The sequence below is a fragment of the Amphiprion ocellaris genome, chromosome 2, assembly GCF_022539595.1.
Source record: "Amphiprion ocellaris isolate individual 3 ecotype Okinawa chromosome 2, ASM2253959v1, whole genome shotgun sequence".
Lineage (NCBI taxonomy): Eukaryota > Metazoa > Chordata > Actinopteri > Pomacentridae > Amphiprion > Amphiprion ocellaris.
This window is the reverse complement of record NC_072767.1, coordinates 19,298,388-19,312,640: the sequence shown is the minus strand read 5'-3', so window position 1 is coordinate 19,312,640 and position 14,253 is coordinate 19,298,388. Positions and strand designations below refer to the sequence as shown.

At 39.0% G+C, this 14,253-nt stretch overlaps 1 protein-coding gene across 1 annotated transcript in view; it reads right to left on the bottom strand.

Moving 5' to 3' along the window:
• Positions 1-4,334: 4,334 nt before the first annotated feature.
• ap1m3 (adaptor related protein complex 1 subunit mu 3) overlaps positions 4,335-14,253 on the bottom strand; it is a 35,424-nt gene continuing 25,505 nt past the window's right edge. Inside the window, exons 10-12 of the mRNA XM_023286027.3 lie at positions 11,388-11,513; positions 9,404-9,479; positions 4,335-5,921 (exon numbers count right to left, since the gene is read on the bottom strand). Of these exons, the coding sequence (XP_023141795.2) occupies positions 5,899-5,921; positions 9,404-9,479; positions 11,388-11,513 (225 nt within the window). The 3' untranslated portion in view covers positions 4,335-5,898. The remainder of the gene's footprint in view (positions 5,922-9,403; positions 9,480-11,387; positions 11,514-14,253) is intronic.

The following is a 14,253-nucleotide window of genomic DNA, read 5'->3' as shown; positions in this document are numbered from 1 at the left end:
ATCAGCAGCCAAATGCTATATAATTGCAGCAGCAAAGATCCATAACCAATACCATCCACTTTCCTTCCTAGAGCGGTGGATCGACATGCTGTTATATATTTTAAGGTGTTTCCAATGAGTCACAGAGCACAAGCAAGCAGTAAAAAAAGAGTCATAAATAAAAGACAGTGCATTTCTACAAGTGTTAAAAAAGCTAGCCAGCAAGCTAATTAATACCATGGTAAATTCTTGTTTTTTGGGACAGCAGCTGAAGGATCTGGACTACACTTCTGCTTTTTCAATTCAGTGTAGGAGCTTATTTGCAGTCTGTCTATAAGCACAGGGAGGGCCAACAGTTTCAAAGGGAGGGACTCATACCCACTAATACACATACGGCTGAACTGGCTGCCAAAACTTAGAACCAAGTCTTGATTTACAATGCACACAGAAGGTGAGAAGGACACCAGTACTCCACTGTCTTTTTATAATTTTTTCCCCCCTGCTTTATCAATACCATGCTTATGTTCAAAATCGTGTATATTGCACCTTTAACCATGTGGCACAGTTTGTAGTCTCAGCACATTTCATTTCTCAGATGTATTTCTGGTTCAGATACTAAGTCATAATCACTCCTCACAAAGCAGAGGTAGAATAATCTGTGACATCCAATCCATTACATCAACATGGACAGTCATAGAATTTCAATGCACTTGCAAAAGTTTCAAGTGGGTTGTCAATAGGCTTAATCATTTTTCACTGAATTAGGTGAATTCCCGGTATGCTGCTGATACTGCTGCATTGTTATTGTGACATCTCATTTGTTTCCAGAAGTGTTTGAACATTCCTTTCAAAAGCAAAAGCAAAAACTCCATTCTGTTGGAAAAATCGGATCTGACACTATGAAGGTGCAAATGAAAAAACTACGGTGGCAAATGAAGTTCATTCATGTTCGGGAAATGTTACCGAAGCCTTTGAAACTCATTTCTCACATCGCCTTTAAGCACCTCAGAAAAAGCCATGCATTGTGTTACATTTGTGTGTGTGTGTAAGTCAGTCGTGCCTCTTATCTGTCTGCACACACGCATGGACCATTGCCTTGAGACAAAAGGGGTCACACAGTTAAGCATTGTTGGTGTGATGACAGACAGCAAACTGAAGGCACAATGCACAAGGAAGCGATCTGTAGGGGCTGGTATAGGCTAGCACCACTGTCTTTCTCTCAGCACACCCAGAAAAGAGCATTGCTCATGCTGCATTTCTAAAACACATGCAGAAATCCTGTTATTCCAACTTACATAAATCTGTCTTTTGACCTACACTGCACAGTAGCAATGGCAGGCTGTCCATGCATGACAGCCAGAAGAGGTGAGCAGAGCAAACAGGGAGGGAGGGCTGATACTGTAGAGAGAACACTGTGTGGGAGGAGAGGAATCAGAGCTTTTCTGTGAGGCCCAAGAGAGAAAACAGTTGAAAACAAAGAATAGAAATAAGAGAAAATGTATTCTGTTATACAGTGGGTTCACAATGCATTTAGAGACCTTGACTGTCTGCACTCTTCATTGCATCTTTTGATGATATATGAATAAAATTGCCGTTTGCACCACAACGTATCAGCACACTACTCAGTTTACAATTCATGCAGAGACCTTAACTCTATGCAAATGTGGAGCGGGCAACACAACAGCTCAACTATCAAAATGCAACACTACTAGAAATACATTTACTCAACTACTTCAAGTACAGTTTTGAGGTAATTGTACTTGTATCTGAGTAATTCAACGAATCATTTTATTAATTAGATAAATGATATAGACGGCCCAATGGTGCAAGTTGGCCGATTTAGATTTGTAACATATGAAATCTTAGCTGTTTAAATCCCGGTATACTTTCACTGGTACACTGCAGCTTCAAGGCAAAAATGCTCAGCCATGGTGCTGACTGCTTATTTTTTCATGATATGCTACCTAGCATGTAAAAAATGCCATTTGTACATGCTAACAAGGTTAAAAAAATTACTAGATTTTCATCAAAGGTGGGCTTTTTCTAAAATCATACCAGAAGTGCCTCTTGATTGCACTCTAAACATAACTCTGTTTACAAAACCCAAAACTTTCTGGAGATCACATATCTCACCTGACCAGGGACTGCATTGGGATCCCTCAGGAATTAAAAACATTGCAGGGCAGAGAAACATCTGGAAGGTCCTGCTAATCCTGTATATAAGCAGAGGAATAGATGAATAGATGGAAAAAACACCATTTTTATCCAGTGATGTCTACTTTTCTACACACAGAGAAAACGTGTTGTTAGAAATGTTTGCAAATTTATTAAAAATCTAAATCAAAGGTACTCAGATGCTTTCCTGTCATACTCCAAGTTGTGGTCAGGTGCATCATGTTTGCTTAAACTGAGATGAGTCTGACTGGAGGCCCCCTGAGGTAAGTTCATTGTTTAAACCGAGTTCAGAAAGGAAGACACCTGTTTCTATTATAATCCCCCAATCCAAAGTGCATTCCGGTTCCTCAGTCCCTATTTTTAGTGAGTCCTTCACTTATAATGGTTATAGGAATAGGGTGAGAGTTATGTTTCCTTTTGTTCTGCAATTTATATACAAGTCCTATACCAATAATGTCTGATGGATTGATGTCAGGACAAAAAAAGCCATGAGGCCCAGGGAAGTCTCTGTAGACCACCATGATAAAATTGTGGCCAGACATAAATCATGGCAAGGATAAAAAGCCTTGAGTGTTCCCTGGAGCACAGTGGCCTATGAAAGAAATTTGGAACCACCTAGACTCTCAGTTTTAAAATTGAGTAACTGAGCAAGAAGGGCCTTCATTAGATCGGTGACCAAGAAACTAGTGATCATTCAACAGAGTTGCAGAAGTTGTCTGCAGAGATTAGGGAATCCTCCTGACCATTTAAGCAGCACTTTATCAGTCAGGTCTTTATGACAGGGCAGCTAGAGAAAAGCTATTCTTCAGTAAAACATGCCAGCCCACTTGGAAGTTTGCAAAACTACATGTAAAGGACTCTGAATACACTAGCCCACTATGTCTGTTGAACACCAGACACTCAACATCATCTAATACCGCCCCTAAGGTGAAGCATGGTGGTGGCAGCATCATCCTAAGGAGGTTCTTAACAGCAGGAACAGGGAGTCTGGTCAGAACTGAGGGAAGGATGAATGCAGAGGGGTCCTTGAAGAGGCATCTAGCTTTATTTGCCTAAACAAAGTGCAGACTTTACAGCCTATAGAACCTCAATGAAGAGCTCTGAAGATGGCAGCTCACGAGTGCTTTCCATTCAGTCTGATGGGTTTGAGAGGATCTGCAAGGAAGAATAGAATTAACTGCCAAATCCAGGTGCACAAAGCTGGTAGAGATTTACCCAAGAAGAGTGAAGTTACAATTGCTGCTGGACAGGTAATGACAGATCTGAACACTGAACTATACTAAACTTGGTTTGAGCATTAAGACTTTTAATAAATTTGCAAACAATTCAAGGAATCGTGTTCTCACTATGGCACTGAGTGTGGGTTAATGGAGGATACAAATGGCAATTTTATCAATTTCAAGTGGAATCTACAACACAATAAAGTGCAAAAAATAAAGGGGCCTGCAAACTCTCTTAAAATACTGTGACTGCATTTAAATGAGAAACATATTTATTCCCAATTTTAAGTACATTTTTAATATTTGAAGGGTGTTTAATGTGTGTAAAATTTATTCTCCTAATACTGTATGTGTAGTATGATTTAATTGAAGTTTAGTTCCCAATCATGCATTCACCAGGATTGTGAACAAATGAATACTGTTCAAACTGGTAGGCAAATTTCATTACATTGAAGGTGCATCTAATATCAAGACTGAGAGTCAGAGAGCATGATTTAAAAGATTACATCATTCTATCACTGTCTGGGGTTCATTAGTAAGATTTAGAGATGTTGATGGGCAGATTTTAGCACTTTTTAGTAAGCCAGGCTGGCTTGTTTTCCTGTTTTTCTTTATGGCGCCTTATGGATTCAGCTTCATATCTAGCATACAGCATGGTAATGGTATCAATCTTCTCATCGAACTTTCAGCAAGAATGTAAATGAGCATTATTTCCCAAAATGTCAAACAAATCCTCTAAAAGCAGTGCACTCCGATGCATCCAACACCTTCACACCTTTACCTTTTGAATATTTATAGACCTCAAAGCAGATCTGTCTACTTATGTGCCAAATTGTTGATGTTCTGCATTTTAGAGCTGCCGTTCATCACGCTATTTATGTATTATAATTTGATGGTACGCTCTAGTTAAGAACTACATTTGAAACTTCCTCTTACAAACCAAAGAATAATATTCTGAAACAAGATACAAAAAAAAGTTTATTTCCAAATATATCCCTTTGTTTCCTCTGGACAAACAGTAGTGGATAAATTAATGAAAACACATGATGGCACACACTTATTAAAAATCCTCACTGCTGTCTGAGATCGGTCCCCACAGTAGATAAGGGTATGATTGTAATAGAGGGTTTTGACATGTGGTAACAGACAGACTTAGGACTGTGCTGTTAGCAGTGTAGTTGAACTGAAGTGGTGCAATGCATGCACAATAGAGGGAGAGAATTACACCACAAATTGCTCTGAAGACGTACAGAGGCCTGCAGGGGACACATACAAAAAAAAAAAGACTTACGGAAAAACAGTTACTTCAGCATATTGTCAATTTTCTCAGATTCTGCCGAGAAATCTCTTCAGGTTATTTTACCTTTGTCCTACCCCCTACCTTATCCCCTTTTGTTGTCCTTCAAAGCTTTTGTCCACAAGGGACTATCTAGTACAGTATAAACAACAGATAAAAATATTAAAAAAAAATATCTGCACTGTGCTCATTCCTTCAGTCTCTGCCTCAAAGCTGCAAGCTGATTTCAAGCACAAGGACAAGGTTACAGGCCCCATGGGAGTATGTCTACGGTATTATGTTACACTGCCAATGCCTCTGACAATATTGTGCCTTATTAATCATTGATCCGGTCGCTGGTGTTAGTTTCAGTGCACTGGAGATTATGCTCACAGTGCTAATGGTGATGATACATAGGCAGTTTTTTAAGGCAATGAATGCATGATAGAGTGGTTCAAGCAAAAAATATACCTTTGAGACAGATGATAAATGACAACTGAGCTAATGGAATTTGTTTGGTTATTAAAGTTGATATTAAGGACAAATCTTAGGAGGAATAAAAACCCTTATCGCTAAAAATGCTGACCAATTTTGTGAAACAGTGTAAAATGTTCTATTAGCATACATGGCACACTTTCAATTTAAAAAATCAGCCAATCTGCAATATTATGGCCCTCTGAGAAATAAGAACTGACAATAACCCATCACAGTACCTGTATGTCGGCACTATGCAATTAGCTGGATTACATGTTAGACAGTAGAAACCTACAGATCTCAGTGGACAAGTCAGGTACCCAAGATAGATTTCACCACAATATTTTAAAGTTTTCCCTTTCTAAAGAAAGCTAGATTAAAAAAATGTTTGGTTCCATAAACTGTGCCCCAAATGAACCTGGAGGGAAATCACATTAAAAGTGAGGAAATTAGATCTTGCCAGAAGCAGACAGTGTCACAGAGTTATCAGTTCATTATTCACATATTCAAATGTTTGGAGTCCTGAGGAATTCTTTAAAAAAAAAAAAAAAGTATACAGGTCATAGATGATGCAATACCCTTTCCTGTCTACATTAGTTTCAGAGGAAGGGATGATGTCCTGTTTCCTTTCAGAGTGAGAAAAAAATTTCTTATGTCCTCCTGCACTTGTCCTTTGCTGTCCGATGCAGACAGGGAGCCGGAGAAATGGAGAGAAGAGAGACGAAGACAGACAGAGAGAGAAAATATCCATTTGTCTAGCAGCATCTGTGCCCTTTAGTTTGTCCGGAGCTGGTAATCTGCCAAGAAATGTAACAGCAGAGCATTAATGCACAGCTTTCTTCCCCTCATCACCCGCGGACATCACATCACATCACATCACAGCCATTATGTGCATTATTAAATCCCCAAACAAGATCTGAACCAAACCTAGATGTGGTGGCATTCTGAATAATCATATTAATATATACGTATTTACATGAAAGGTTAACTTAGTGACATTTTTTGTTTTTTGCAAAATCAGATTCATCACAATATGTGTGTGTGAAAGTTCAGGAAAAATATACAGTAATAATATATAGGCAGAATTACGTGGGCAACCCACCCACATAAACTGCTGTATCTTTGTTGACACCTATGAACTAGAGACCTTTAGTTAGTTCAGGAAAATAGAATTTAAGGAAAATATTATGGCTACAGCATACAGCAATATTTTAGACAGCCACATGTTAACTAATCCCTTTCAGGTTCAATTCAAGAAGTAAATTCTGCCTTGGAACATTTCCCTCAACAGTTTGTACTGAGGTACAAAAAACCTGTTTCAAAACAGTTCAAACTAATTACTGCACACTGTCTAATACATTCATGACACTTTGATACTAGACCTCATTAGGCAAAGTTTGCCTTTTTTGTGCGTACGCTTAAACACACACATGCATTATGACAGTTCAGCACAACTGTTTTTTCAAAAATACATTTATTCCCAATATTTCCGTACTCGACCTTCACCAGGCAAAACTCCGCATGATGAGGATCCAGCGCTGGAACGGCATATTTTGGGAGTCTAAAATCTTCTGATGTGCTAATCCGTGTCTCATGACATGAATCAGCAAAGAGTTCCTTTGACCTGAAACCTATTTCACAAAAGCCGTAGACCATCATGAATTTAACATAACTATCTCAATAAAACAGACATCTATGCGGGACTCGTGGAGTCATGGCGCGCTCAGATGTGCACAATACCAGCAGAAGAACAGTATTTGGAGTACGTAGTGTGGTTGGTATGCCTTCATGTGCTATCGTGATGTAGCTCTAGAAACACCAGTATGGTTTGGAAGAATTGGACTGGTTTGTAGAGACGCCTGAGTGTAACCCCATGCAGCACCTCTGGGATGAATCAGAACCATTTCAGACCCTTGCGCACAGTCTAACTGGCAAAAATACATTTATTCATGACGTTTCAGGCAAATGTTTGGATACAAATAGAAGTCATCTTGAATAATCCTTAGACATAAGGTCTAAAGCTTATGTGAAAATGCAGTAATAAAACTGATAACAGTTTACATTAAATGGAGCCATGTATAGTTCACCCTGTAGCAATACATTTACACTGTGAAAAACATCAATAAACAAATAACATCATTTTTAATAAAAACAACATGATCCACACCTTCCTATAGCACATAGGGATCACTCATATTTAAGATGGCCTCTCTTTGTGACAAACTACTGACCGAGCACCGAAGCACCAGTTCCAGCACAAAATGTTATGAATAACTGGATTTTTGCAAGTTAGAAAGGATCCAGGAGTCTGTTTGAAACTTTTGGATTTGCTCATCCCTGTTTTGGAACTAGCTGTGAGAGGAGTTCCTTTGTTCTTCAGTGAACTGGAACTGTCAAAGTAACTACTCACCACAGGCCTTGTGGCACAACATCAGTTACAGAATTGTAGCCATGTGGTCAATATTACCCCGTGAAAATGCTATCTCAAAATCACACATTAGAAAACAGCATCCTTACTAAGAGCTAAAACAACAACCAGTATCAGTGATGTTCCACCTTAAACATCCAGCTGGTGTATCTCTATCAGATCATATTCTGATCAGATGTTAGTGATGTCATCACTTACTGCTGTACAGTACAACTAAATACCTGTTCATCAATCATTAATAAGTCAGTACCTTCAGTCTACAGCATCAGGGTATTATTTAATCAGTGTGAGTGTGTCTGCCTGTAGTGTTGAGTGAAATGCGATCACGATTGTCTCCCTCCGTGTTGCTGATGGCAACAATAAGAGAAAGGCGATATCGTTCTCTCCACAGCTTCAGCACTCATCTTTCTCCAACTCGTACTCATCTTTTGTCCTTCTCTTTTCTGTCCCCCTCTCTCCTTTGCTGACGTTAAAGCAAGGCGATAGTAACCTTGGCATTTGCCGAGTGCCACCCTGGGAGCCTCCTGGCACTCAGTGGCATCATTCAACCTCTGACACAGCCAGGTAATGTATATGACTGATGTAAGGGAGTCCGGTTCATTCCTGGGGCGGATGGCAGGTATGAAACTTAAGGATTTCTGGCAGTGGTCCAGCAGAGGTATTGGGCTTCCATCTCCACATCATTTCCATTTGCCTCCCCACTGAAACTAGTGAGCTAGTAAGGACGATTGTGCTGCAGACTCATCAATATGCTGTAGCTTTAATGTGGCAATATGAGATGGTGTGTGATCTGCTCAGGAATCAAGCATGTGTTTAAAGGGAAAGATGTTGCTTTAGATTTCAACGCGTTTCAAAGGTAACATCTCAGGTTAGTCGCATGATACAAGTTCAAAGCTGACAAGCACTTATTGGTCCTTGTCGCCCTTGGTGTCACCCTTGAGTCTGACAGATGCAGGTTCATTCCCAGGGCAGCAACTGAATCTAAAGCTCCCAGGTGCTACCTCTGCTGCACAAATTTACTGCCACTTCTGTTCAAACCCGGACGACAGAGAACCATTTTGCCCAAGCCTGAACAAAGACAGAAGGTTTTGTAAAGTTTCCATCCTTGGCAACCTGCACTGTGTCACCCTGAGCCCCTGTTGCTGTGGCTCATGGTGCTAGAGTCAGGTAATAGATATGATGGATCTTATACAGCTGGGTTCATTCAAGGGGCACACACTGAATACTGATGCAGAAAGACTGATTCTGACACTGATCTCTCTTTGGACATGAGATCACCCTGCCTTTTATGGAACATAAATTTTAAATTTAAAAAGCTAAAAAATGAAAAATTTAAGTTAGGCACAATGTTGAGCGTATTGTTTTGTCTAATTCATATCTTTTATTATGTAACCTTGCAGTTGAAATAAAATTTCCCTTCTCTGGCAGGGATGTCACTGTCAGTCAAATCTGACCAAAACACTCACACAGATGAAGCAGACAAGCTGAGTTTTTGAATAACTCAACCTGTTTTTTTTTTCCTGAATTTGAGCCTTAGTTGACATGTCATTAGTCATAAATGTATACAGTTTTTGAGAACTACTTTTTTGAAGTCAGGTTTTTTAGAGGCTTTAAAAGCAGGGATGCAATCATCCACCAATCTGTTATAGGTAAAAGATGCACATTACATACAGTTTATTTCTCAAAGTTATTAGTAAAATCCCCTCACTGTTCAATAACACCATGCTGCCCCATCGCATCAGCAGGGTCACAGCTTTCCATTTAAATCCAGTCCTAAGTGGGCAATCAGCAACATGTGAGTGTTTTTATGGGTGAGAAGTCATGTAATATTTCAGTGCATTATGTTCTCACCTCCACTTTGTGTGATGTAGCGCACCCACGGCAATGCCTGATAACCACTCTTCTCTATGATCTTTAGGTAGCGCACCTGTGGAGCATAGACATGTTAAAAATAAGTAGTTATTCCACTTACCTTTTACCTTACTTAGTTGTTTAGACATTAGCATTTATTGTACATATTCTGTCTGCTGCAATGTTTTCCTGGCAGCCCACGTACATCAAATCTTGCATCTATGAAGTTGGTAAGTTTGAATTTTTCAGATAAATTGAAGGATTTAAAGGCTCGTTAGATCTGGAAATGTCAGCGGAGAGATGTTTTCTTGCAAAAACTCACATAATGTTGTTTTTCGCAGGACAGTGACAAAGTAACTAGAATGAAAGCCTTGTGTTTGCATGACTGTGGTTTAGATGCACGGCAGTTCAGTCTCTGAAGGATTGTATTAGATGTGCACTCAAGATTGGTGTCGCCATATCAGCATCATATATCATTTCATATGAAATGTGAAATATGGCCAGGATCTTTTCTTCTGTTTCTGACATACGGTTTTGAATATTAACCTGAAAGGTTCTTTTGTTGAACATTATCATGTCACAGCTAAGATAACCTTTAATGTTCTTTATAGAAAACATTACCTCTTCACTGTTTTATCCTGTTAGACATTTGTGTGAAATTTTGTCACAGGGTTCCTACTGCTTTGGGAAGGTTACATCACATTTATGGAATTTTTAACTTTTTTAATGCCAGTTTTATGCAATTTAAGATGAATTTTAATAACTAAAATTGATGGGAAAAAACAGCTTATTAAATGTACCAGGTTAATCTGAACTTGCTGATGCAGGCTGTCTTGTCTGACCACAGACAACCATGTTGGCAATTTCAAAGCTAGGGAACTTGTAGGATAGGTGTGTTGTCACTGCTTTCAGGGTAGATGGGACATCCAGCTGAATATTGTCCAGAGATTTGACTGATTTGATTCCATCATACCAAGTTTGAAACATCTATGAACAAAATAGACTGTGCCGTGTATACATTTCTGGTATAAACATCAGCCATGCAGTGAAATCTTGTTGAAAAGAAGTGTTTTTTTGAATCTGCATTTTCCCACGTTGTCACTAGTTAGCAGACAGGGCGTCGGCTCTGAGCATTCTGGCTGCAAACAAAACAAATGTTGCCGAATCCTCTCTCCTGATCTTATTAAAAGAATAATAATAATTCTTAAGATTTTAGACTGCAGTGTCAGGGGAAAAAAAAAACATTACATAAAATGCTACTTCCAACATCTTTGCATGTTTATGACTTAGAAAGTGATTTATGACATTGAACCCTTTTTTTAGATCAATGAGGTTATTGCCTTTTAAGAGTGATTTAAGGACCCGCATGAACCCTGCGTCACGATGGACGAATGAATTCTGAATTCTCACTTATTACAAAAAATATGTTTTGTAATGTCATAGCAATCTTGATCTTTGACCTCGAGTCCAACTGAACATTTGTGCCAAATTTAAAGAAATTTCCTGCAGGTGTTCAAAAGAGAATACATTCCCAAGTATAGAATGTACATTCACTGGAACAAACACATGGATGTAAACTCTAAAAATATGATGCATCCAGGCAGGGCTGTCACCAGCACGGAGGCATAAAAAGGAAAACTGAATCTATCACATTCAGTTGAAGACTTCTTACGAATCACATGTATGTAAAATGTGTTTAGCTGTCATGATCTTACAGCAGAGTTTCATTGTGTTGAAAGCATTCCACCAAGTTGACAGTGAGCTGTGACGAAGCGTATGAGGGAATTTTAAACAAAAGGAACTTCCCAGCACTGCAAGACGACTTAATAAGTTATCTATTTAGTCTAGTATCAGCAAAGGCCATTTGCATTCTCATTGCAGTGCACCCATGTGTGAATGTCAAGCAGTGTAGCTGAAACTGCAGTTAAACAAGGCAGCAGGACTTAAGACAGACTGTGTAATGGGTGCTAATAAAGTGTCCTACCTGAATCCCAGACACAGTGAAATAGGGTATCTCAAAATTAACTGTGATTGGTCTCTTTGCCTCCAGTTCATCACTCTCCACGCTGGGCAACCCAAAATGTGCCCTCATCACGTACTCCTTACCCCCCTACACATGAAAGCAACAGAGAGAGAAGGACACAAAGCTGTTACCGAATCTGGTAAACCATTAAGTTCAGTGTGATGTTGTCATAAAGCCTTTCAGATAACATAGTTTAGTTTGTTTGAGTTCTATCCCCAGGTGTCTGACTCCAATTAATACAAGGTTACTTTGTCCAAAAACAAAACAGACTTTATATTCATGGCAACACAAAGCAACTCCCTTGTCATATCAAGGTGAACCAGATTATCAGTTTATGGGATTTCGCATCTGCCGAACACATCTCCTCTGTAAACGCATAAAACAGGTTAATCATTCTCCAGAACAGTGATTATGTAACAAATCATCAGAGCAGTGAATTTGTTAGTTTGTACTTTTGCTGGAAACAAGTTGCTATTTTGACTTGAAAGGCTCTGGCACCCTAAAGCATTTCTTCTTTTTTTTTTTTTTTTTAAACACCCAAGTCCTGTGAATGACTGTCAAGTGTTCCCAGTGCACCTCTTCACCCAAAGTCAGCTGGGATTGGCTCCAGCTGCAGGCCCCCTGGGATCATCTAAATCTGGTTTCATATTAATGAAAAACATTCTTAGCATCTGTATGGAAAAAAACGCATCTAATCTGCTTCATCAGGACTGTGCATGTGTGTTTTTGTCAGTGTTGATCAGCAGTAGCCTAGCAACGAAAGAAAAAACCCAAAAGATGTCATTCAGTTTTTCATATTCTGTTGAACGTGACCTCACCCTTGTCTGAGTGAACCTTGCCCACTTTAAACCAGCGAGAAGCTTTCAGGCAGAAAACACAAATGCTTTGAAATAACTATTTTAACTATGCTGGAATATTCATGCAGGACCCCAAGTGTTGTAGTAAGAAGCTGACGAAGGTTTTCAGAATCTTTTACAACCTAGAAAAGCCAACATAACTGACACTTTCAGACAAAAAAATCCAATGTTGAACTGCAGTTAAAATGTTTTTTCTTGCCAAGGAATTTTTCCAGGTTAGAGTTATACATAACTGAATAGAGCTGAAGGCCAGTTGACTGTGGAGGAGTCGTGTTTCTCATCTATCACAACAAACTCCTTCTCCAAACCCCTTCATACATTACAAGTTAACCAAGGCTTCTTGTGAGAATATGTAATTTCACGACGTTCAACGGTGGATAGTGACGGAGTAAAATCTACTGCAGTCACACACGAGCTGGATGACAATATGTCACCAGTAATGGCAATTCTTAACCCTGCTTGACAGGCTAAAGGTGTAATGAATTACCGAGGAGATATCCGAACTTGACAGATAAAAGGAACCTCGGCTGAATTAATGTGCTACAAGTTTTTAAAAACCTGCTAAATTTTCTTTTGAAGAGTCTATAGAGCAGAGACTGACACTGAAACTGGAGGGAAGAGCAGAAAATTGAGAGATAAGATGTGATTGTGTCTTGCTTATGTGTATAGGGAGGTCGTTCATAATGTGATAAATGGCTGCTGTCAAAAGTTTGTCACAATACAACTTCATTTTTTGACACGAAGCCTGTTTCAAGCTTATGTAGATGTATATCGCTGTGATGTTACAGTGGTTTTAAAACATCATATTGAAGAAAAAAGCTAACAGATGACAAATTTTAAAAAAAAACACTGAACCCTTGACCCCCGCAGTGATGGAATCCAGTCTCTTTTTTATGTTGTTTGCTGGCACATTTGGGTCCACTTGTCCCCATAGAGGGAAGAATCCCTTCAAATCAATACAAAGTTGTTCTGAGTGATCACCTTTCTTTTCTTATGGGAGTAGTTTCTTCCAGGGTAACAACGCCCCCATTAACAGGGCCCACTAGTGGGTCACTCGATGGTTTGAAGGTTATGTGAATCATATGTTTTGTCACCAGTCACCAGATCTCAACCCAATTGAAGATCTATAGCAGATTTTGGACCAACATAGGCAGCACTCTCCACCATCATTATCAAAAGACCCAATGAAGAAACATGTTTTGGAAGAATGATGGTCATTAACTTTCAGAGCCCTACACCTGACTATAACACTTTATGCTGATTTTTCCTTCAACTTGTCAGCCATCTGTATGTCTGTAGGAACCACGTTTAAAACAAATGCAGAATTTGCGCCATCTGCTGTGGACTTGCGGTTTCAAAACTGTATAAACATGGGCCTAACACAGTTTGCATAGCAGTATTTGGCAGGCAACTTTCCAAAGAAATGTATCGGCCAACCTCTATTTTACATACATTTGCACAACTGAGACATTATCTTAGCTGATAATACTAACAGTGGAGAAGTACATTTAAAATGCCATCAGATCAAAATGTACAAAGTCCCTGTTTGAATATCAAAGAAAAGAGGGATTGAAGACAAAGATAATTTCAATAATGATGTTTGAAGACTCCTTATCTTATGTCAAGCTGTATCTAATGTTAGTAGGGGCCTTTGCTCATGTGTTCCGAGACTAGATACAGTATTTGCAAAATGTTCAAAAAGAGATGAAGTTGGTTGTTAGGATATTTAGATTAATTCTGAGTTCAGGACTTTTTCTTTTTCTAAGAAATGAAGCCCACTGTTATGGGCCAAGAGTAAAAACGGTTGTCTTTCTCCCACTTTTCCAGTATATTTGATTAATTTCATATTTATTTCTACATGTTGACATAATAATCTTTTCTGTTTGTGAGTTCTTCTGTTGGCTCTTAAAAGTTAGACAGAAAAAAAAAACAATAGTGGTAGAACAAGTTAACAAGGCTGTTCTGTAGCA